General features: G+C 40.6%; 2 protein-coding genes and 2 long non-coding RNA genes across 4 annotated transcripts; 1 reads left to right on the top strand and 3 right to left on the bottom strand.

Moving 5' to 3' along the window:
* Window positions 1-102: 102 nt before the first annotated feature.
* On the bottom strand, window positions 103-2,953 carry arl6ip6 (ADP-ribosylation factor-like 6 interacting protein 6). The gene is made up of 5 exons (XM_077514434.1): window positions 2,847-2,953; window positions 876-1,060; window positions 680-733; window positions 406-532; window positions 103-334 (listed from the first exon to the last, which is right to left on the bottom strand). Exons 2-5 carry the CDS (start codon window positions 1,036-1,038, stop codon window positions 235-237), a joined length of 444 nt encoding a protein of 147 aa, XP_077370560.1. The 5' UTR covers window positions 1,039-1,060; window positions 2,847-2,953; the 3' UTR covers window positions 103-234.
* A 5,141-nt stretch (window positions 2,954-8,094) lies between these two features.
* On the bottom strand, window positions 8,095-20,237 carry arhgap1 (Rho GTPase activating protein 1). Its single transcript, XM_077514432.1, has 13 exons — window positions 20,132-20,237; window positions 18,017-18,245; window positions 15,579-15,677; window positions 15,408-15,495; window positions 12,937-13,068; window positions 12,757-12,843; window positions 12,576-12,674; window positions 12,363-12,470; window positions 12,197-12,273; window positions 12,057-12,134; window positions 10,052-10,180; window positions 9,864-9,967; window positions 8,095-9,623 (listed from the first exon to the last, which is right to left on the bottom strand). Exons 2-13 carry the CDS (start codon window positions 18,138-18,140, stop codon window positions 9,456-9,458), a joined length of 1,293 nt encoding a protein of 430 aa, XP_077370558.1. The 5' UTR covers window positions 18,141-18,245; window positions 20,132-20,237; the 3' UTR covers window positions 8,095-9,455.
* On the top strand, window positions 14,728-24,582 carry LOC144014496 (uncharacterized). The gene is made up of 2 exons (XR_013282481.1): window positions 14,728-14,802; window positions 24,142-24,582. It is a non-coding gene; the product is annotated as an uncharacterized LOC144014496 (long non-coding RNA).
* Window positions 24,092-24,874, bottom strand: LOC144014495 (uncharacterized). Its single transcript, XR_013282480.1, has 3 exons — window positions 24,726-24,874; window positions 24,310-24,432; window positions 24,092-24,238 (listed from the first exon to the last, which is right to left on the bottom strand). It is a non-coding gene; the product is annotated as an uncharacterized LOC144014495 (long non-coding RNA).
* Between the last annotated feature and the right edge of the window lie 305 nt (window positions 24,875-25,179).

The following is a 25,179-nucleotide window of genomic DNA, read 5'->3' as shown; positions in this document are numbered from 1 at the left end:
TTGTACATTATCTATCTATCTAGGATTTGAATGTCTTCTGTGGCATACTACAAAACGTTACAACATGTAGGAATAATGTGGTGAGGTAATGATGCAAAATCATTTTTGTTTTGACACTATTCAGATTTTGACATGGATTTAAAGAAAAAGAAAATCCATAAAATTGTCAAATTCAACAATTCATTGTTGAAAACTACATTCGAGGCATCACATCGCTATAGATGATCGACAAAGTCAGGTCAGGCTCCAGATGACTGTAATCGTTGCCATGACGCCGTTGAGGAGCGCAACGCCGTAATCCAAGAGGAAATCTTGGTTGTGTTTGTCTCTGAAACTAAACAAAACGACACTGAAGTTTGGATATTTACATTTGGTTGAAAATAAGTATATATTCTTTTCAAATACCTGCACAGTGAAAGCAGTGTTGGTGGCACCAAGCCTGGTTTGTATGAGTTGAGGTAGGTGAGAGTCCATGAGAAGAGGCAGCAACTGAATCCTGCTAATACGGAAAGAACCAGGATACTCCAGAAACCTACGCGCCAAAATATACATCTTGTGAGCACGGGTGTGGAATTTCATTCCCCCCCAATAGCATTTTTAATTTGCGCGTTGAGGTAGTGCTTGTTTTGAGTTCAATATCAAAGTTAAAATAACTACAAAATATCCTTACAATACTCACCCAACATCCTCACTTCTGCCCCATCCTCTTCCTTCACTCTGCCTGCCCGCAACTCTGAAACAATTACACATCACTGGATGCAAGACAGCACAGGTTTCCTCACTCACTCGCAATTACGGGCATACGCATACACGTACATTCTCTGTAACCAAATTGTATTTAGACGGACGAGACAACATCAACACTAGCGGTTTACCTTGCAGTATGGGGTCCAGAAGTGCGCAGAAAGCGCCAACAGCAACTACAACTACCGCCGAAACAACTGCAGACATCACCACTATCGTCCACGGCTTAAAGCCAGTACGGTGTTTAATCGACCTTCCTCCTAAAACCGCTCCAGGTTGGGATGTATGTTGCATTTTCTTCTTTTGAATACAATGTCTATTTAAAAAACAAACAAACAAAAACAAAACAAATTCAAGAAGGTGTCATAAGATTTCGCGTTTCACTTCCGCAAACAAGTGCACTTCCTCTTCTTCTTCGTCTATTTCCCGGCAGGCTGGGCATTGTCTCGTAGATTTCTGCCACCATCTGTTTGTAAGTATTGTTACAGTCATTAGGGTTATTTTCAAATCCGATTTTTATAACGTCCCCATGCTTGCCTCGGTTTTTTCAACGATTTTTTTTTTTAATTACGTACATGACTGTATTGTCTTAAAAAAAAAAAAAGCCTTTTTACCAGAAAGAAAGAATAGAATGTTTTCTTTTCTGCTCCTGAACAAAAGTTTTTTTCATCTCACAATTTGCCCCCCCCCCTCTCAAAACATAACTTTTTGTATAAATGAGTAAAGAATGAATAACTTTTTAATTTGTTTTAAATATTATTTTTTTGGCCGGGGGGGGGGGGGTGTTGGTCTGAAAATAAGATTACAGAACTGAATTAACTTTACAAGTACCAGCTAATGTACACCCCTATGAAATACAAGTAGTCCCCGACCCAACAGTTAACTGGATATAAATGTTTAGATGATAGACAGGCATCATCAGGATAGTTACAAGCCCAAAGTCGAGCAATAACAAGAGCACAGCCGCAGGCACCAGGTCTTCTTGCCGGTGCTTTGTGCTGAACCCGAGCCCAAGGAGCAGTCCTGTGAAAATGGTGTCTCAGTTCTCTGGTGGCTTTGTGTGCAGGTGGAGTCACTTTCTATGCTGCAAGGGACACTCTTTTTGCACTTGTGTGCATCTTGCATCCTGAGTAAAGCTGCTTTTACAGCGTGGAACATCTCCTCCATTTCGGACACTGTCATGTGCTCATCTTTGAGTCGGATGGAACGAACGACGGGGATGTGCCTGTGGAGCTGCTCCTTCATCATCTGAACCTGTCGAAGTTGCTCCCTCAGCTGGCAACTGAGCTCCTGAATGGCCGCCTTCGCGGCCGCTGCATTTTCTTTCTCCTTTCTCTGACTTTGGCGAAGCTGCATTCTCAGGTCGTCGATCACCTTCCAGTTGGCACACAGCTTGTTGGCGTTTTTCCTCTGTTTGTTTTCAGAGATCTTTATCTTCGTCTTCAGAGTGTGAATCTCGATCCACAGCTGAATTTTACTGTTTTTCGTTCGGTTTTCTTGAAGGTACTCCAGGACGGCAAATTGGCTCTTGATTTTGCATTTGATGTGTGCTCTTTCCTTCGGTTTACAAGATAGAAGGCGAACTTTGTTGGCATTGAGGTCTTTGGTGACCTCGGTCACAAGCTTGTCAATGTAGGACATGACATTATAGCCTTCTCGGCCGGAAGTTTTTGCATCCACCATGTTGCTTTTTCCCATTAAAAAAAAAAGAGAAGAATCACCTTGTCAGAAATCCCCTGCCTGCACAAAAATAAAGAATGATGCTTTTGTTGCATCATAAAGTATTTGGGGACATCATAAAGGAATCTGTCCATCACAATGGTAAATCAGCAGACTCCGAGCCCGTCAATGTTTCCCAACCTTTTGTGAGACAACTCAAATATTTAGTATTTGAAAATAATCTCACAGAATTAACCCAAACAAAAATGACACAAAAATGTAATTGTGTACCTTCTAACATAGAGGAAAAGCATGTAATTGTTACTGGCGGACTCGTCTTAGTGAGGATTTCGGATTTCGGTTTTGTCACTGTTGTGTGAGACATATTGTTCTTTGAGACGAGGCCGTCAACTAAGAAGGTAGAAGAGTGGCGCAAGTATTACCTAGTGCAGTGTTTCCCAACCCTGGTCCTCGGGGCACACTCTCCAGCTTGTTTTCCATGTCTCCCGTTTCCAACGCAGGTGAGGATCGTTATCAGGCTTCTCCAGAGCTTGCTAATGAGCTGTCATTGGAATCACCTGTGTTGCAAATAGAGAGACATGGAAAACAGGCTGGATAGCGTGCCCTGAGGACCAGGGTTGAAAAACACTGACCTAGTGGTAGATGATGAAGAAAATGAGTCTCAGGACAGAACCTTGGAGCACACCAGTCAAGATGGTGATGGATGGGATGTTGAAAGAACCAAATGTGGCCAGACCAGAGATACTGTTAGAATGGTGATGTCAATTATGAGATTTCGAGGAAGATTAATTCATTAAACGGCGACTGTACCTCTCTACAGTAGAACAATTGGAAGTGCTGCCCGCCCCCTTTCTTTACTTTTTCTGATAACCTCTCCTCACACTCTAAGCTGTTTGAAAACCTGTAACCCCTTGCCGATTCACAATACCCTTACTTCACCACTAGTCCTCATGATATCGAAAGCCTATTGGCCTCATAGAACAGAGTGTGAGTATAGGTGCTTTCTGGTGAGAGGTGGCCAATGAGGAAGGTAGAAGAGTGGCGGAAAATACTGACGAGTGGGAAATGTAGATGAAGGAAATGGGCCTCAGGGCGGAGCCCTGTGGCACACCAAAACCAAAAGGGGAGCATTACAAGTCGGTGTTAAATGTATCATTTGTGTGTAGCTATTGACTAAAGAATGTCAGACATTTTAAGAGATGGAAAATGTTTCATATTGAATTAAATTGGGGGGAAAATGAATGAAAATGTAAAAATAATAATAAATCATTTAAATGTAATACGAATCTACAATACTGTAACGTGGAAAAAACTGTGCACATAATTATATTCCCTCTTTTTTTATTTACATAAATTGTGCTTATAGTGGGAAGAAAACAATTACGTTTCATCTTTGTAGTTCAAGAGCTAGCCAGCAGTGACTTGACTTTTGTTATTTAAACAAGTAACAAGAAATGTGGAATTAGGCCAAGATAACAATTGAATAACTGACCTTAACCCTGTACTTGTTATTTCACCAAAAACAATTGAGTAAAAAATAACTCAATTTGGGTCAAAAAGGGACCGATGCACTATTTGGGTTATTTGTGATTGTGACCCAACTTTTGTTTTTTTAGTGTGCCTTATAAGACCGAGACTTCACTCAATCAAGATCTGAAATGCGGTTGATGATACCTCTTTTTTTAAAAGTTGTGTTGTCATCCATATGGATGTTGAAAAAAGGTAACAAGCCAATTTTGACAAAGTAAGGGGTAAAATTGCACAGCACCAAAATTTGGACTTTGTACTTTCCTAAACAAATAATTTATTATTATATTTATGTATTATTATAATCACTTGTACTGTAGGTTCGCTAGTAGCTAACTAGGGGCTAACATCATGCTTATCATCTTTGGATTAGAAAGCAATCTCTGCAGCACAACAAAGAGATGCGAACGACGCATGCTGTTCCATTTGCGGAATTATGAATTGTGCGATATCATCATGAAGGCCTTCATCATCGAATATTTGCATGATGTCACCTTTTCAAAAAGTCATTCAGTGTTGTCAGGATTACGCTGTTGGGATCAATGATGTCGCACACTTGTTTTCTTTCAAAGGTGCTTCAAAAACCAATTGAATTAGCTCATTTACAATATGCCCAAATATAAAAATTGGAGTATAACACACATAGGATGGTCGCTCTAGTTAAGATATAACATTTCTGATGACTTACATCAAGATGGCAAAATTGGAGAAAAAAACGAAATATCATATTCACGATACTAACGCCAAACAAAATTCAAAGTTGACGGAACCAGAAAACTTTGATCGGTACCTTGAACAAAAGAAGGCCCAACGCGCTGAAGCCATGGCGGCCAAGAGGGCGGATAACTTGAGATTGATGGGTGCCATATCAGCCCAGGAACAAAAGGTGAAAGGTCTGGAACTAGTTCTTGAGAGACAGAAACTCATCAATGAAAACTTTCGAGAGATGGCAGACAAGAAATTGGGTGAGGAAGGAGTCCGTTTTCAAAAAATGAACAGGTACAAACTGATTAAAAACTTAGAAATTGATAAACTTCAAGAGCAAATCTTAGAAATCAAAAAAGAAATACCTGAGATTGAGGACACGCTGTGCAAATACGAGCGCTACAAACGCAGCATTTACAAACTGGCGGCCTCGGAGCATCTCGAGAATCAGCATATTCTACCGGATCACGAACAGGTGCTGGAACGGATGGAAAACCTGAGAGAACAAAACCAGTTTCTGCTGCCGTACGCTGTTAAGAACAATTACGCACTCCTCGGACAGCAGCAAAAATTTGAAAACAGCAGGAGGAAGAATGAAGAAGACCTCGAGAGCCTACGAACGGATATCAGCAGCGTGAAGGCCAAAATTGCGGAAGAGACAAACACATCTTTAAAAATTTCTCAGATGGTGAAGCTGTACAAAGAAAATAGGAATGCAGAGCTGGAAAAGGAGTTGGACTCGCTGACCGGCCATGTGACAAAAGTGTATCGCTCTTGTTCTACTTCCAGCCATTTCTTAAACCCGTTGAAGAAGATGAAGCATGTGGAGGAACAGGTCTTCGTGCTCATGGGGAAAATCGACAACATCCCGAAGGAGCTCTTGAAGAAAATGCAAACAAACTTCTATCGGAAGAGAATGCAGGAAGAAGAACAGCGACTTCAGAAGGAAAGGGAAGATAAAAGGTTAAGGAGATCCGAGATGAGGTCCGAACAGAAAGCCAGCAGTAACCAAAAGGAAGCCCGTCCCAAGCGTGTCATGATACGCTACAAAATAGCCGCTCGCCCGAAGGCGGCCGGCAAGAAGGCTCAGGCCACCGAGAAAAAATGCAAAACATTCGAAGACGAGATCTGGGAAGACGTGGTGCAAGCCGGGGACGGCGCGTGCGTCCTTCTGCCGCGGCTCTACACAGACAACAAGAAAACGACCAAGAAGGTCAAGGAGCAAAACGTCCCGCCTCCCGACGTGAAGCAACCGCGCAAAAAGACCGCCAAGGCCGACCTGGACGCGACGCACTTGCCGCGCATTTCTGCCAAGGAGAAACCCGTGGAAGAGCTCCTGCCGCCGCCGTTCCCCATCACACCGCCCGACTTCAGCGACCCCCTCGAACTCCTCCGTGTAGCCAAGCGAGATGCCCCCTCATTCCGTTCTCAGGGCATTAGCAAAACTTTGCTCCTACAACTAGGACGGAAAAAAATGGAGCCAACTTGGACATAAAAAATGAATCTTGAGAGCTATTGGGAGCACTGTTTTTTTTTTTGTTTGTTTTTTAAATCCAGTATTCACCCTTTTTTAGGCGATTAATTTAAAAAAAAACAAAAAAAAAAAAACCTCAGACAGCCTTGTTGAACTTTGCTCCCCCTTCAGTTTGTTGGCGGCCATTTTGGCCACGTACTGACATGACATAGTCTGGTGTTGTGTCAAACTCATCTTTGGTCATTGGTCACATCAAAGTTGTGGTTTCCTTTTAGAAGGCAGTTATGACTGAATGCCATCCGTCATTAGACTTACAAATACTGTATTTATAGTACTAAGGTAGTGTATTTTAAGCAACCAACCTACTGTAGCTTACTCTACCTGAATGCTAACAAACAATGGGGAACTCCATAGACACAAGGCTAACAATTAGCATGTGACTGTCTTGCTACATTTTAAGCAACTGATATAATTCTGAACACAAACTGAGTTTGACAAAAGCGGTTGAATCATTTTTTAAAAATTGTATTTAATAGATTTTTTGTACGGGGCGGCATGGCTCAAGTGGTAGCGTCAAGGTTGTGCGTCTAATCCTCAACTCTCGTCACCATAAGTGTCCTGATCTTAAGACATTGAACCTTAAAGGAACACAAGACTTATGAAAAACTAACCAGCTATTCTGTGAAATTGTTAATCTCAACTCTTCCCTGAAAAAAATGCCACTTTATGTTGAGCAATTGTGATTTTATAGCACTTTATGAATATTTTTGCATTAAGTAGTGTATCGGGCATTTAGGACAGTTTTTCCTGCACATAATGTCAGCAAATTCCCACTGAATTGAGCGAAGACAGCTTCCGGTTACGGGATACGTCATCACGATCACGTGACCAGGAACATGGCGTCTCTCACGGTGGTTCCAAATTTGATACTTTAATCAGTTTAAAATAAAATTCAGGGAATAAGATGCCAGAAGTATTTGCAACTTTTATCTTTGTACACAATGTCTAACCTAATACTGGAAAATTATTAATGGGAGGTGTATTGCTTTAATTTGCTCCCAGTGGACACAGCAGCAGCCTTCTATCCATGTATAAATGTGTCATAAATTGGTGAATGTGAGGCCTTGCAAAGTGCTTTGGGCATCATATGATGTAGTATTTGAAGCATTATATTGCCATTTGTAATATTAAGAGTCAAATGCTATTTTTGTCATTAAAAAAACATGATACACATTTTTATGTGTCTTTTTGGAGGCTGGATTAATGACATTTCCATTCATTTGGTGAGTATAAATGCTTTTAATTTTATTTTATTTTTTTATTGTCTTTTGTGGATCACATACAATTGTGTATTTTTTTGTGCTTCCTTTATCTTATCTCGTCATTTGTGAAAATAATAATAATTATAATAAAAATCCACCATTAAAATTCAAGTTCGCACAATGCCTGGGATGAAAGACAACATCATCACATTTTCAGTACCACTTTTGTTCTTATATGAGGTGTCAAAATAGCTCCAGGACTGGTATAACAAAAACAAATAATAATAAAAAAAACACACACAAAAAAAAACATTGAAACCCAAGCTACGAAAGTCTTTAATGTGGGCCAGACGATCAACAGCAGTTTTAGAAAAAGATCCGGTGACGATTGCTTAGTTGAGTACATGAGAGGCGGAAGTTGTAGCAGGCCAACTCGTGGATGCTTTACCATCACAATATGCGTCATACAGTTCCTGACAGATAGGAAAGTGTTCGCTTGGCAAGGAACTGTCAGATGCTTTTGGGTGTAGTGAACAGCGATTTGTCCTGCCACAAATCTCACCTATTCTCGCACACTGAATGATGCCAGTCCTGGACCTTTTCTGCAAGAGATTTATTCTGACTTGACTGCACGATTGTTGATACGATTAAAAAAAAAGAAGAAGTAACTAAAATGTCAACAAAAATGTCAAAACCTCAATATTTCTTCAGGTTTCTTTATTATTTTTGCCACAATATTACACCATTTCATTACATCCAGAACTAAATATCAAAAGGATGAAAAATAAAATTCAGGAAAATAATCTTGAATATATCAGCCTGGAAAGCAAAAGATTTCTCCCAGAGAGAAAACATAACGACTACTGTCACCAGGACAACTAATTACAGTACAAAGACCACCAGATCATACACAGATGCGACTGTGTGAAACTTCAATGGCACTTGTTTGAGGTTCTCTCCTCCACTCACAGGAAGCCAGTTGGTTCAACGTTTCTATCTCATATCGGCCCCAGGCATGTTTTGTGATATTTAAATGCATTAAGACACACAAACATAATATATGTATATCGTATACAGCATACACAGTAGCACTTTCTTACAAATGATACAGTATACAGCATTGCAACATTTACACTTAACATTACGCCATTGGTAAAGTAAAACAGATTCAAGATTAGTGTTAAAATTAATTTGAAGGTTTATCATAGTGTTTCAAGTTGAGGAAGCGCAATTACTATGCTATTGAATACTAAACACTTTTTGACAGGAGATTTCCCACTAAAAGATTGTGTACCAAGGCAGACTTTTTCCAAATGGAATCCTGCAGATTCACCTATTTTTATTTTTCCAGGCTTTTGATCCCTGAGGAACCATCATCACATTTGTACTCGTTCTCCATTAATGGCACACACCTAACTCAACAGAAAGGCCAGTACAGGTACAAACGGAACCCGATTAAATCACACGGTTCAGAAAGAGAGGGAGCAGACGTGCATACACAGCACAAACGTTTGGGGTCAAGACAATAATACAGCTAAATTTCTTTTGACTTATTTTTGATTTTTAATACACTAAGATTGTCCACAACATTTGGTACCATTATTTAAAATGAACCTGAGGGTTTTCACACAAACCATTTATTTCTTCATGGGGAGTTTTTCTTTTTTTGCATGACGAAACAGCAGAGACCAACAACAGCAACACGTTGAATAATAAACACATTTTTGGATTTCAATTCCATTTAACAATAATTAAACACATGCAATTGTAACTATAATGTCTTCTTCAAGGAAATTTATTTTGTTGCAAATGTGCGTCAAATTTTGCATTTGCATCTTTGTTCTCTCATGAAGGTCTCAGTATACATTTGTGCACGAACCACACTGCTATGGGCCCAATCAGAATCCTGGGTAACAAAAAAAAATTCAAATCATCCAGGATATGTTTTTTTTTAAACGTGCATTTTAGAACAAGGCTGTGTTGGTCCAAGTGCTACTCGATGGCTCACTCACTATCAACGTTGAGGAGCCTCCAGTGGCGAGTCAGACAACAGGGAAGCACATTTAGGCAAAGACCAAATGCTGCTGGTCCAACAGGCATCGGGTGAAGTTGTTGATTGGTCCGATGGCGCTGAGTGACATGGCGGCGTCCCGCCCCCAGAGCAGGTTCGGCCCAAAAACCACAGCCATGTTGCTGTTGGTCATCTTATTTACGTCACTGTTCGCTGTTACCTGTTAAGAGTACGCAGAATAAGTACTCTGAAGATTATTACATTTGTATTTGAGGATTTTTTTATAACATTTGGGAAAAAAAAGACACACGAAGACGAAACCTGGACCAAACACCTGTTGTGAATTTTGCCATTTAGTTCTTTAGAGAACAGCGAGTTATGCTCAGAGCATTTCATTCAAAAGTTAACAGAAGGTCAAAGGTTACACAGCAGAGAAAGAAGGCGAGCAGTACAAATGTACCTGCGCCAGAAATGTGATCAGGTATCTGAGTGCGGTGTAGTTCTCCTCTGGCAGTGACTCCACCAGCGTCTTCATGACGGTCACTTGACTGTCACTGGGCACAGCTTGACGTCAACAAACATGCAGTTAGTGACAACTCCGCACACGCGCAATCCGGCGACATTTCATCCGACGCGTGGCAAACCCACAGGCAAAATTGACGATGTCATTATACAGCTGGTAGGTCAGCAGCGGCTCGGGCAGTTCTCTCAGGAACGTCTTAAGGATCACGGCCGCTAAATGGACATCTTCCATCTCTCGGAAGTTCACCGCTTCGCCTGAGACAAAGCCAAACACATGGAATAGTAATGTGTTCTGTTTTAATGACACCCCAAAAGACATGGACTCTTAGCTAAATTTAGTTAAGATGATGACATACAGAATTAAGAGGTCAGAGAGAGAAAACAGCTTCAAGACACAAGAAGATGGCAAGGCAAATTTAAAAGTGAAATGTTCTTCCCTCTTAGCTACATTTTGTAACCATATTTCATTTTGATCTTTGAATGTTAGCAGCAGCAAAGCTGAGTTCTTGAATTTCAGATTTGCGCCCTTAGCAAGCAGCATGAGTTCATTTTCTTTGTTGATATAAAAACGGTTGCACGCTTCACCATATTTTGTCCTTATCTTGGAACTGACGTGTCCATTTGTGCTTAGCTTGCAGAGTATTTGATGACTGCAAACAGTGTCTCATGGTACTAATCTGGAAATGAAGTGACGCTCACATCTGAAAACGTCTCGCCTGTTCACGGAGCTGACTCATTCAAAATGCTACAGTGTTAATTTTAGTCACTGTTTGATTCAGATGCATATGCAAAATGCACTTTTGGTGTGAAAGTATGCCTGTTTGCATGACTAAGTAGATGTTGTGTCATCACTTCACAGTTTAAATAAAATGTAACGTTTCATATAGACGTTATGTCACTTTAAATGACATCCATTTAAAAATAAATTACAGACTGGAACATGCACAGAAAGATGGCTTCTGATATTCAATTGATGTGCAAGATCAATTTGGTTTCCAATCCAATAACCAGGGTGTGTCAATCCAATTTTAAAAAAAAAAAGAAAAAAAAAAAGGTTAAAGTATTTACCGTATTTTCCGCACTATAAGGCGCACCTAAAAGCCTTGAATTTTTTCAAAAGCTGACCAAGCGCCTTATAATCCAGTGCGCCTTATATATGGATCAATATTGAGCCGCAACAGGTCTCGCTGTCAAGACGCTATCGGTGACCCTGCACGATCGGCAGAAAATCCCGCCATCTTGGATCGCTAGCTAATACTAATACTTTACCTCAGAGAAAATAATAAAACAGCTGTTTTAGTTGTCAGAAAGCTGGTTTGTAATCTATTAATAAACTTTGACTGACCTATCTGTTTTGACATTCCCTTTAGCGCAGCACCCTCTAATGGATGCATAACGTAACCCCAGCCTCTACTGTAGCGCCTTATATATGGAAAACGTTTTAAAATATGTCATTCATTGAAGCTGCGCCTTATAGTGCGGAAAATATGATACATGCATTTTAACACTCCTGTCATGTTCATGTTTTAAGTCTCGTTTTAAGACCCAATTTTATTTCTTGGCTTTTACTTTAGTGTGAATTTTGTGGTCCTTTTCGTGTTTTTTTTTTTTTAATTATTTAATTAATTTATTTATTTATTGTACTTATTGTATTTTAGTATTTTATTGAGTATTTATTTATTCATTTTCCTATATTTGGTTTTACTAGACTTATGTGTATGATAGTGTGCGGATCTCATTGTGCAGCACTTTGGAAATGCTTATTTAAAAAAAAAAAAAAAAAGTGCTATAGAAATGGACTGGATTGGATTGGACTCATGCTCACCCCTCACTTTAGTGTTCCCATTCAAATTTGACCGGTCTAAAATTGCTACACAAAGAATTAATCCCAACACAATTTTATTTGACACTCATTGAAGTCAAAATATAAATAGGTTATGAAAATGTGCTCCAAAGTTTACATGTAATGGAAAAAACATGGAAAACCACGGACCAAACTCTTAAGCATGACGTGGCATTCACTTCCTAGTTGCTTTTGAAACAGTGTGGCACATAAAATATTTGTGCATGTTTAAAGTTGTAAATTAGATCAAATAAATAGGATGCAAAATTGTCCACCAAACCATCCCACCTGAATTATATCTGAGTTGAACCTCCTTCACCAAAGTCACATTAGCAGAACGTCGGAAGATTCCCTCCATCTCCAGACCTGACGAAAATCAAATTTAGACCAAAACAAAACCATTCAAGCTGCCACTTTGTTTGAGTCACCTCGCTCTGACAGGAAGCTTATAGTGTCTCTCATTACCACAGGAACAGCATCTCCATCTGAACTTCTCTCTCTTAACCTGACAGACGCACAAACGCACGTTCCTATTAACTGTAATGCCTTTGACACTCAGAAGTGGTGTTTGCCATTTAATAAAAGGTGACTTGCAATTGAAGGGGGACCCCAAAGACCTGGTTGGGGAGAGGAGGGCTGCGAGGAGGGGACATAGGAGGCTGGGAGGTTGGCTTCAGGGAGGCTCTCAACTTGTTGTCGTATCTGCACACACACCCACACACCAGCAGGATTGGCGATTTGTGGTTCTTTGGTCAACAACCAAAACACATCATAGAATTTCTTCAATCCCACATATCAAGTTCTTACTCTTTGACGCGAGCTGGAATGATGAGCTGCTCACACTTGACCACGTCCTCCAGCTCACTCAGGTAGCTCACATAGTTTAGTTTCCTCCCAAACTTAAAACTACACCAAAAAAAAAAAAAAAAATGAAACTAATGATAATTATGCACACAGCAAATCTCGACGTGGCGGTGCAACAAAGTACCTGATGATGGGTTTGAAGAGGATCAGCAGGGTCTTGATGAACATGGTGGGATGGACAATATACAAGGCTTTGATATTCTTCTTATACCTGACATACAAAAACAACAAACACCACTCCAAATAACTGGCAAACGATTCAGGCAAAATGTTTTCGAGTTAAGGGCTGACACGGCAAACTCACTTCCTGTCAAACTCCCTGTAAGCATCTCGCAGCCAGCCGAGTGACGGCTTGTTCTCGCTGGTCAGCCCGTGGTGGAAGTAGATCAGAGTGTAGTCGCTTTCAACATACTGGTCCAATGTTCCTTTCAGGTACCTAAAAGATAAGACCCGAACCACAACATTGCTCGGAGAAAGAAGGAAAAATTCAAACTCGTGTTCCGTTATTGTGGCTTCACTCTGTCGCAGAGTTTCCATTTGTGACCACAGCTTCATTTATTGCAGGTTCACTTCGCTATTTTGCGGTTTTCTTTCTTTCTTTCTTGTTCCTTTTAATCCTATAAAGCCGGAATTCTTTGTAAATAGAGTATTTACTGGTACTATTGAATAATTTAAAAAATAAATAAATAAATAAACTTCTATATATAACTTTTGATTTGTGTGATATATGATATATCTGGTCACAATACTTTAAATTCATACATTTATAACTGTCAAAATATAATAATAAACAGACATATGAAACATATTAGTATTTCCAAAAATAAGAAAGAACATTTCACACAAGATTGGTTGGCAACCAGTCCAGGGTGTCCCCTGCCTACTGCCCAGAGCCAGCTGAGATAGGCGCCAGCAGCCCCCGCGACCCTTGTGAGGAATAACCCCGGGTTTACACCGGTTGCGGTTGCGGTGCGGCTGCGGTGCGGTGCGTCTTGACTGCGTGCTCCGGACGGGTAAATTTTTTGGCCAATCCACACCGGCTCCGCACAGCCGCGGTCCGGCAGCTCCGTCGCCGACCACTTCCCGCCGTGTCTCGCGTGACCGCGCGGTCATGTGGCATTAAAAACAACGACAAACACACAGAAAGTCTGTGCTCAACGGAGAAGCATAAAGAGAGGTGGACTTTTTTTATTTTGTGGCTTTCTACCTCCAATATAAACCTCTCCTCGTCCATGTTCGCTGGTGTCTAAACCGTGAATGAGCACCTCGCACGTTAACTCCAGGCCCGTCTACGCCCACATCACGTTTTGCTAGCATGCTTGCGAAATAGGAGCTGGCGAGTGTTTTATCTTGAAAGGTAACCGGAAATTTATTTCGAAACTGCGTCGGTCTTCCTGTCCCGCTCGATGTGTTTTGTGCTACCTTGCCATTTGCCGGAGGCCTACCGCTGCGGCGTCCGGCAAAAATAGAAAATAGGTCTATCCTTGCGGAAGGGCTGCGGCACGCCGCAGCTGAGACGCAGTCGACACGCAACGCACCCGCAAGCGGTGTAAACTGCACCATTCGAATGAATGGAATCTAATTGCTTGCGTCGCCGGAACGCATCGCAACCGCACCGCAACCGCAACCGGTGTAAACCCGGGGTAAGCGGTCAAGAAAATGGATGGATGGATGGATTTCACACAAGGTCGCTGGAAAAGCCATCAGCTGGGTGATACTGCCCTCTAATGGATTATCCGTGCAATGCCTGTGCCGGAACATATACGTCAGAGTTTTAATGGGGAAAAAAAATATTACGCTCATGAAATAGAGGCCTCAAAATGTCTTGTATATGTTTGGCTTCATAGGGTTAATTAACCCTATGAAGCCAAATTATATGCTGATTATAGGTTTAGAAATTAACTAAGAGTGCTCTACTTCTCATAGCACAGGTGGATAAAGAAAAGTCGGCTTCATTACAATATTAAAGTTTTTCTTTTTCGTTTAAAATGGCTTTCCTTAACCACAATTCAAATGCTAATAGCTAATGGTACAATCATGGTGGTTTATTGTGCCAATTGACACGGTAAATTCTTGTTGTGGAAACCGAAGACTAGTTACCATGACTACCGTTTTCTTTGAAAGAACGAAAGAAGAACTTCCGCCGGAAGTACAAGGATTAACAGCACTGGTATTTATTCTTCATTTTACGTTTTAAAAGTTAATTTTTATTAAGTGTTTAGACGGGTGGAAGGGGATCAAAATGGCTTTATAGAAGCAGAAATTAAAGAAAAAAAAAGTCAACCTCTATTGAGCGGAGATTGACCTATTTTGGGAGATCATGAACATATCATCGGCAAAAAGTGAGGGAACATGACTGCTCTTGCTTTGACAGGGACAAACGGTTCTTGGTCAGAAATTTAAACCAATAACCAGCAATCTGTAATTTGATCTCAGCAACCTCAAACATTAATTATTAAATCAGGGGTGTCTGGACATTTTCTTTCAAGGTCTGCATACATAAAAATTGAAAGACAAAAAAGGGCCACATAACATTCTTCACCTTTAATTTATTTACATTAATCAGTGTAGGTAAAGCTGCTTTGCAACTGTATACTGTTTTTATGGATATGTATTTATGATCAAACCACGTGTTTGTTTCACCTGTATGATTTTGATCCAGATATCAGATTGATATCTGAACTTACTTATGACTTACTTCCACCTCTGCACTGAATTCACAAACGAGTTCAAACAATTTGGCATTCCAAACTCATTTAGTTGGGACTGACTCACATCAGCAGCTTGTGATGGTCCAGTTGGTGTTGGGGGGGCATCCTGCAGGCGTTAAACACGATCACTTTCCTGCCAAAGTTGTCATCGCCTACAATCGGACAAGAGAAAAAGCAGCAGTGAGGAGCGGCAAGAGGTTGAGGGCCGCAAAAAGATGGCCGCCAAGCGACTAACCGGCGACTTCGATGATTTGATGACGGGCGATGTCATAGTAGGGATGGTCCCAGGGTAGGTGGGGGGAGCTGGCATCAAATTGCTGCGAGATGTCAGTCTCTGATAGAAAAACACACAATTAGCACACTGTCAGCACTATTTAAAAATGTAGAAACAATGACATTATGTTTTTGCTGAATGCTGATTAAATAGTGGTATAATTTAAAAAACAAAAAACAAAAAACAAAAAAAGGTTATCCTCATTAGTGCTGCGTATGTGTTTTCCATCCAGACGTGCGTGACCAATTCCAGCAATGCCAACAAAATGACAATATCATTCCGCGCTCACTATTGTTTGTCAGCCATCTTGTTTGTCCAGTTCTGACGGAGCTATTCTTAGTAAAAAATCATGATGCTTGAAGGCAGCCGCCATTTGCAATCCTCCTTCACTCACCCACGTCATGTGTCCTCAATGGATGAGTCATTTTACCGATTTACTCAACATATTCATTTGCAAATCAGACCTCAATAAACTACACACGCACAAAATGCCAGTGTGTGTCCTACCTTCATAACATAATCAGTGTCTTCATATTAATAAATAAACTATTAGTAGCACGTGTTAATTTAGGGTGATTTAAGCTTTTTTTCCCCTCAGAAGTAAGTATAAAAAAAAAATGTTGGTGACCCCTCATATACATCACAAACCTCAAGAAATAAATAATAATACAGTATTTTAGGTGGTTGTCTAATAAATTTGTTCATCTGTCAGTTGTTGATTGGTCAACTTTTGCGTTTTGCCATTTAGGAATGGCCTTGAAACTAAAAAAAAACCCCAATTGTTTTACAGACATTTAAAGTGACTGAGTTTACAAAATGTCCTTGAAAAGCTTGAATATAGAAAATGTAAATATATTAATTAGATTGATAAATATTGCCAGCTCAAAATGCAGCATTTAGACTTTAGAACAGCACTTCATTAAAAGTTGCATCAGTTTTTTTTTTTAAGGCAAGGCAAGTTTATTTGTATAGCACATTTCATACACAAGGCAACTCAATGTGCTGAGCAATGTGTACACAAGGAAAGACAACACATAAGCATCAACAAACAATAGTTAACACTGAGAGGAAAAAAATAGGTTACAAAATTTAAGGTATTTATTTATTTATTTATTTAAGATAATATTTAAATGCCTATAGTTGATCAAAATGTACTTGAAATGAAAAACATACTGTAGCTTATTGTGTCATAATTGCATGAAATTAAAATGTGGTTGATTACAAAGCATCTAATCAATTAGGTAAACAAGTTCCATCATTAAACAAAATCAGCCCATTCAAATTATTTTTTACACATATTCGAGAGTTACGAATCTTAAAATCAAATTTTGTAGTGTAGAAGAAGGCAACAGGAAGCCAGTTCTTTCGTGTCTTCATGTCTTATTAAAATATCAAACAATACACTTGATAACTGCAATTATGTGATTAACAATTCTGTTGCTGAATTAGTCATATAAGCAAAACACATGCTGAACACATTCATTTACTTGTTTCCGTATGACGTTTAGATGTACATACACCTCTCCAAAAGTATTTTAAGGGTGAGACCAATTAAATGATTTATTTCATTCATTCATTCATTCATTCATTCATTCATTCATCCATCCATCCATCCATCCATCCATCCATCCGCTCTGAGTCTGCATCATGAATGATCCCTCCAGCTGTCTGACAGCATCTTTCTTTAAATTGGCTGCCAAAAATGGTTACGTAGACTTCAGAGTTCATTTTGATGCTGCAGTGGTCAAGTGCTAAAGTATCTTAAACTAAGCAGTTGATAAAATTGTGCCAGAATATCCAAGCCTTATCTAACTTTAATTCCTGACCTTCCTATTGTTTGTTCTAATAACTCCCTTGTTTCTTCGAGGGTAGGACCTGTACTTCCCCCCTTGTTCAACTGATTTGAAGCTTGTCCAAAAATTGCTGCTTTCTTATTCTAAATAGTGGTATTGGCGATATGGCCAATGTTTTGTGCAATGGCTGTGGATAATTTTGCATCTTTCCTCAACTTCTCAATGATTAATTGTCGTCCAAAACAGGCAACAAAACACACTTTTAGTTGTGTATCTGATCCAGATGTAAATACTTGGAAATAAAAGCTGAAACTTTGATCTATTGTCTCATTCACCTTTTGATGTCAAACCCTCTCATGTTGGACTACAGTTAATTAAAAAACTTGGCCACACTGTTGCACCGATACTAGGGGAGGGGAGGGGAGGGGAGGGAGTGTATGTTTTCATTTGAGAGCAACAATGATTAAAGAAAGCAGATATGAAAGAGGAAACCTGTTACTAACGTCTTAGAAACTAGCTGTGCTTTCTCGAAATGTTTTCTGTGGGTTCAATGGCATTTCAAGATAAATATCTGTAAGGCGTTGCATACAGGTGAGCTCCACTCACCCGACTTGCTGAGATTGGATTCATCCGCAGGCCACTGCTGGTCCTCTAACGTGGCCAGCTTCAGGTGGCCTAGCTGTGCCGTCGTCGGGTCCTCGCTCAAATCCACAAGCAGTTCCGAAGACATTGCACACTGCAGTAGGGCGCAGCACGCACACACTCAGACAACAGCACACTTAAGCCACACACACACACACATACACGCACCCCCACACTAATAGCACATGGAGTCCTGGAAGAAACAAGTGTTGTCTATAAGATACATACGGCCGTGAATCAGTGCAGATATAACAGGTCAAGCTCATTTGATCTTTTTATTTATCCTACTTTTATGTGAGATGTAATCTTGAGCAATACAGTTTTACACCAATGTTAACTACAAGCATAATATACAGCCCATGTTGTTATTTCAACACATCCTATTTGACCTTGTCCAATATAAACTAGGGCTGAACTATATATATATATATATATATATATATATATATATATATATATATATATATATATAGTATGTATATGCAGCCATTAACACACACTGTACTCAGCCCCCAATGTGTTGCGTAGTGCTGGTTGACAGCGTTGCTTTAAATAAATGCTGTTCTTACTAACCAGCAGGCATTAGACATGTCACTGCTGCTGACCAACCGCATACAAGCGCATCTGTGTGGTTTGTCACTTACACCCCCACACAAACACCCCCCTACAGCCAAACACATAGTGACAGATTACTACTTACTGTCACAGCACCGAACAAACAATGGAAGACATTTGTATTTTTCTATGTTGTGTAGCAGTTTCCTGTTTTACCTTTGCGGCTTCCTGGAATTCAACCATATTTGTTTAAAAGCAACAGTTAAAGTAGTAATGTGTCATTAAGTGGCTGCCATTTTTGTAGAATTTTCTACAAAAAACAAACAAAATTGAATGAGCACTTAAGCCTATATAATCTTTAATAAATCAAGTTTTTATGGCAAGTGTAGGCATTTGAAATATAATTTATTTGGATTTTGGAACCATTGATGTCACAAGCAATTGGTGGATATTTTTTTTACCTGAAATTTGTCAGCCAATCAGAGAAAGTGGTTCCTCAAGTTGAAGACGTTGTGAAAAGGTCAAAAAGAAAATTGATAAATTATGAAGTTATATCGTTTTGCTCTAATTTTAAGGTGTTTTGCGACCAGATTTCCTGAACACAAAACATTGCCCAAAAAGGCATTTTTATTCTAATAGAAAAAAATGTATTTCTATGGAACACAATAGTCCATTTTGTTACGTCGTTAGTTGTACGATGGAGAGCGCTCATCGATTATGAGGAAAAATAACAATCAATGGACTGTTATTTTGAATCGAATGGGAGGATTCCATCAATTCCTGTTGTATGAACCGAATAAATAAAGATTCCAAACTAAAATCATACTGTTCTTCCCAAAAAAAAAGAAGAAAAAAAGAAAAAGAAAAAAAAAAGAAAAAAAAAAGAGTGATGGCTGGATGAATCAACAGCATCTCCTCTACTTGGTTGTAGTCAGTGCATTTAACCTTGATTAAACTGCTTCAAGACGTTCGTCCATCCATTTTCGATGCTTCTCTTCATCAGGGATGCAAGTCTAGGATCAACATCCTGTTCTAATACTGCATCCTGGTACGCCACATTTTTTGACAATCCTTTTTAAAAAGCCCAAATCGGAATCAAGAGTCATGCGTCGACGAAATGGTGTCACACACGAGCAGAATTAATCAATTCGTGCAATTTAAATGACGTTGACGTCCACTTCCAGTGCAGAGGCTAATGAAGCTAACTTTAGCAGCAACCCTAGCTTGTAAACACAGCGGTAAAGGCTAGCTATCCTCCTGAAAACGCTACGACCTTTGTTCAAGATAACAAACACATATTTATCCATGATTAGATTACGTAATCTAATTCCCTTGTTATGTCTTCTCAACATTAGCCATAAAGCTTTTAAAAAAATGGCACGATTGTCGCATATAATTGCCATGTACCATAACAGCGCGCAGGCAATAGTGCCACAACCACACGCGACTTCGTCACGGTCATATTCAAACATTTACTCAAAGAATACTAATCAGAATCTGTAATAATGCGGTGTTTTTATTCACCTGGAGAGCTTTGTGATGATTTATCTCGCAGTACAGTACTGAGAAGTGAGAAAACACACAGGCAGCGTTACACCTTTTCCGGTTTTGCATTTTCAAAATAAACATCAACGTCTGCTATCTCCACCTGGATATTTCAGGATAAAAGCATTTTATGAAAATACCGTAGGTCCGACCTCTCGAGGTCTGCCTCTGAATTGTTGGATATTACACTTTCATAGCAACTCGAGACCTCGAAAAGAGAAATAAAACGTTTAGGCCTATTCTGTCAAAAGTAATAAATTGACTAGGTCTACCGTCTTATTAGTGTTAGTTTTTATTTTGATCATGTGTAAAATACAACATTTAAAAAGTTGTACACTTGTAGAGACAAAACCTTCGACAAAGCTTAAATGTAAGGAACACAACAGGAAGTTACGCAACAGTCAACACAATCATTAGTAATCAAAAAAGAGCAGGAAAGTAGCAACTTCTCAGTTCATCTCTAGGGGCGGGACGATATGGGTAAACTACGATTCGCTACTGTGACAATATTTGGCTCACGATATCGATAATATCACAATTCACGATATCTACGATTTTTTATATATTCTCAAAAAAAATTAGCAATATATCCCGATATGTGACTGAAAAAGCCAACAAATGCCCATAAAAGGGAAAATGTCTAATTATGCATTTATTCAATGCCAAAACTTTGTACAATGTACAATGTTCTGCATAGTGCCTCACTGCCTCTTAAGCCTAATTTATGCCTCCACGTTTGCTCTCACGTCGATGAGCGCCGTCGATCACATGATCGACGGCGCTCATGAATTTTAAGTGCCGCGTCGCTCGTGGCCGGCTGACGTGCACACGTCGCCAATCCTTGGACGCCGTAGATGGCGGGGCGTAGCTCGCTTCTGATTGGTCCGTTCGATAGCGTTTTTTCTTTTTTCTCTCTCTCTCTCTCCCCGCCCCCCGCCCAGATAGTTTCCGTGAAGGCAACTGGCGGCGCAAATCGACTTCCCTGCTCGGAGACCACGGCTGTGCATGTGGATATGTGCCTGGGACGAGAGGCGGAAAACAACAATAACAAAAAAAAACAAAAAACTGTGTTCGCTAAGCGCACGGCTGTTGTGTTTTGGCGAGTTTACGGCCGACACCGGTGCAAATTGGCAATAATTAATTGCCACGGTGATGAACTTACTCTCCCCCCGGCTTTGTTTCGTGTTTTTGAATTAAATTGAACTTCCTGAATCCGTCATAAAATGCAGAGGAATCGCCACCCTGTGGCGGCCCAGCCATAGCGACAGCGGGACTTGGTGTGAAACTCCAGCAGACACCGATGTGTATTGTGATGTGTATTGCACACAAGTCGGAAGGCAAACGCACGAGCGGAGCAACGCCGTAACCCCCCCGTGCGAGCCCGTCGCAGAAGCATACTGAGGCCTTTAGTCTTTAACTGTAAACATTGTAAAGTGAGACAAATGAAAGTGCACAACTGGACATATTACATTGGTATCTACTAGGGGTGTTAAAAAAAATCGATTCAGCGATATATCGCGATACTACATCGCGCGATTCTCGAATCAATTCAATAATCGGCAGAATCGATTTTTTTTTTTTTTTTTTTTTTTTTTTTAGGATTCACACCTTGAGCATGGAAGAATGTTATATGAACGGAACATTAAGCCTTAATATTTTATTTTAATGCTGTTTAAACATGAAACAGATTACAACCTCTATAAGACTGAAATTTCAGATAAATAAATAATACATTTTCATATAAATCTTACACTCTACCAGCTTACTGATTAGTATTTTCTAAATTTGAATGAAAAAAATCGCAACAATCGACTTATAAATTCGTATCGGGATTAATCGGTATCGAATCGAATCGTGACCTGTGAATCGTGATACGAATCGAATCGTCAGGTACTAGGCAATTCACACCCCTAGTATCTACCATCAGTGTATCGATAATTTATTGCAAAAGAGAGCGCAACAATATATTGTGATATCGTTTTTTTTTCTCCCACCCCTATTCATCTCCATTGTATGATAAATATTTCAACTACCGGTATTATTTGTCAATCGATGTGTGAATGCTTGTTTGTCTCTGCGTGCCCTTGTGATTAACTGTCCATTGATGTACAGGGTGCAAGCGGGTGTCCCTGCCCATAAAGAATCATCTTAGCAAGCGTTAGCACCAGGCAGAGGGCCACAGCCTTCAATTTCAGCCGTAAATCCATTCAACTCTTCGGAATGGAAGGTCCCGGTGACTCTGGCCCACTTGGTCTCCCTGTTGTCATACGTGCGCTTGAGACGGGCCGTGAACGGGATCTTCCAGACAGTCGGCCTGCCCAGCAGTCTGATGTCGCAGGACTGATGGGCACCGTAACAGGCTGTCTGGTGGTTTCGGTAATGAAGGTCCCTTGAGGCAACTTGAAGGTGGAGACGGGTTTTAAGTCAATCATCTCATTGGTGAGGAAGGCAATTCTGGCCGTGATAGTGACCCCGACTTCCACCAAGACGGGGAAGTTGATCTCCCACTTTTGGGTTGACTTGAATGATTCATAGAAGGTGACCTTGTCTTTGAACAGATGGCAGCTCCAGTTTTGAATTGAGTGCTGTTTAACCTCTTGAGGGATATACTTGAAAGGGGTGTCGCCCGCTGTTTCGTACTTGATGTCCATCAGATGCTCCTCCTTGATGTCTTTGTTCATCACCAGGACCTTGTACTCAGTGTACATCCAAACGCTCCGCTTCCAGGGAAGGTTGAACACCTTTTGACTCACATCCACTTCCCCCAGTCCGTAACGGTTCTTCCCAATGTAAGAGTATTTGTTAACGCAGGTCTGAAAATAAATTGGGCGGTACTAAACCATCGTTGCTGGCCCACCGCTTCCATTCCAGGTTTGCGTCGCCAAACAGCAGGTCAACCTTTTTTGGCAGATGTTGCCAAGGATTTTTTCTCCAGAGCTTGGTCAAGAATGGGAGATGGCACTGTTGTGGGAAGGACAGAAGAAAATATAACATACTAAAATTAAAATAAAAAAGGAAAGTTCGTTTAAGAAATGAAAACTGAAACTGGCATCTCACGTTTATAAAACTAAAATTATAGCACCATGTCCTTCATTTTCATTTTCATCCTTGTCAATTACTATCATACATTTCGGGATTCATATGAAATGTGTATTTCGGCCTTGCTGTCCATATAAAAGAAAGTAGGTCAGTCGTTTGAGAATTGTAGTTGACTTTATGACAATAATTCAACTTCTTCATGAAAGACTGTTTGTGCAATTACTATAGTATCAGGACATGAGTGGCATCCCGTAATTGCTCGATAGATTGACTCAAGATTTCAGAATTGCTGTGGCTTGGAGAAGTGGACAACCACATCCACAAGGAAAGTCAAGACAGGAACTTGGGTGCTATATAGTGGATCACCAGTAGAGTGGCGATCACGCTTATAAAGTGCATTCCATTTCTATCTTACATCGTTACTGAGATGGCATGCTGTTTTTTGCACAGAAACATTTCCAAAGGTTAAAACTTTCTAGTTTGTAAATTTTGAACCATGATGATTGTGTAGGCCAGGGGTGGCGAGATCCGGTCCTCGAGGGCCGCAGTCCTGCAGGTTTTGGATATTTTCTTTCTTCAACGCAGCTGTTTAATGATCAGCTCATCAGCAAGCTCTGCAGAAGCCTGATAATGAACCTGTTAATTGGAATCAGCTGCACTTCGAGTAGGGAAATCTATAAAACATGCAGGACTCCGGCCCTCGAGGACCGCAGTTTGCCACCCCTGGTGTAGGCTATGTTTGAATTGACATTTTAAATGGTATTTTCTGTATTGTGCTTACTGACTGAAGCACTTATACCAGCAAGTGAATGTGCTTGTGTGTGTTAATGTGAATGTTTGTTGTTTTTTTTATTCAAATGATGACAAACACGGATTAGGAGCACCAGTTCCTTTTAGCGACCGTACAATCACCTCTGATCACATCCTCACCGTTTCCTCTTTTCTTGCAGATGAAGCCTCTCTTGTTGTGGCACGCGTCGGCCCTCCAGTAGCCGCTGCTGGTGATGAAGGCAAGACAGCGTCCTGGATTGTCGTCATCGGGGTTACCTGCAAGCAGACGACATGCTCAGCGCTCCTCCGTTTCTCCGCACTGCAGCCGACAAACGTTTGACACCGACCTGCTTCCAAGTGGACGTAAGTGATGGGGGATCCGTCACACCACTCGGCGCCGTCTTTGCCGATGGGGGTGTTGGCGCCCAACCATAGAGAAGTAGCGACGGTCGGCTCAACGGCGGTTAGACCTTTGGACCCGAGGAAAACATGAAAAAGAGTTGGAAATGGAAACTTACGTGCTTTGCAACTCATCACTCCGAAAAAACAATCATGGCATTGTTTGTTTGCAATTGTCATCTTTTTCTCCTGTTGTGAAATAAAGTTGTTTTACCTATCTACTTCTTGTGCAGACTTTTGTGACATAAGTCTATTTACAAATGCCGATTCATAATTCAAATAACCCATTCTTGTTTATTTACACTGAAATGGCACATTGACCCATTTCTGTTCAGATTGAAGACGACGGGCCAGCTGAGCCTACCAAGTACGAAGGTCTGTTCGTAGGAGTCATTGATGCTGAGAAGGTTCCCCCCAAGGAGGACGCAGTGGTCTTGTGCCTCCTCCCATGTCTTGGTGGTCTCACGGTCGAGCAGGTAGCAGAAATCATTCCTCGGGTTGTCGAGCCAAAAGCCGCATTTGTCACTTCCGCCTGCAAGCGAGATGGTGATTGAGAATGAGCAAAGTTGCGTGTGTTACGACAGGAGACAACATGAAGGTTGCAGTTTGTGACACCCACCTGGCCATTGTGCCGTGCTGCTACTTTGATGGCAAAGTACTTCCATCCATCCATCCCCTTGACCGCTTACTCCTCACAAGGGTCACAGGGGGTGCTGGAGCCTATCCCAGCTGGCTTCGTGCAGTAGGCGGGGTACACCCTGAACTGGTCGCCAGCCAATCGCATATTTAATGTAATTGTTTTAAATTGTAAAAATGTT

The sequence above is a fragment of the Festucalex cinctus genome, chromosome 2, assembly GCF_051991245.1.
Source record: "Festucalex cinctus isolate MCC-2025b chromosome 2, RoL_Fcin_1.0, whole genome shotgun sequence".
Taxonomy (NCBI): Eukaryota; Metazoa; Chordata; class Actinopteri; order Syngnathiformes; family Syngnathidae; genus Festucalex; species Festucalex cinctus.
The sequence above is the reverse complement of the archived record's forward strand: the minus strand, read 5'-3'. Positions and strand labels throughout refer to the sequence as shown.

Bases quoted from the DNA above. Each gene is read 5' to 3' on its own strand.
- arl6ip6 (XM_077514434.1), bottom strand. From the start codon at position 1,038: ATGCAACATACATCCCAACCTGGAGCGGTTTTAGGAGGAAGGTCGATT. The intron at 734-875 runs GTAAACCGCTAG...TAATTGTTTCAG, and splicing joins TCTGGACCCCATACTGCAAG to AGTTGCGGGCAGGCAGAGTG. The intron at 533-679 runs GTGAGTATTGTA...TTTGGCGCGTAG, and splicing joins GGCAGAAGTGAGGATGTTGG to GTTTCTGGAGTATCCTGGTT.
- arhgap1 (XM_077514432.1), bottom strand. From the start codon at position 18,140: ATGTCTTCGGAACTGCTTGTGGATTTGAGCGAGGACCCGACGACGGCA. The intron at 12,675-12,756 runs GTACTTTGTTGC...TTTTTGGTGTAG, and splicing joins CTCTTCAAACCCATCATCAG to TTTTAAGTTTGGGAGGAAAC. The intron at 9,624-9,863 runs GTACATTTGTAC...TACTCTTAACAG, and splicing joins TGATCACATTTCTGGCGCAG to GTAACAGCGAACAGTGACGT.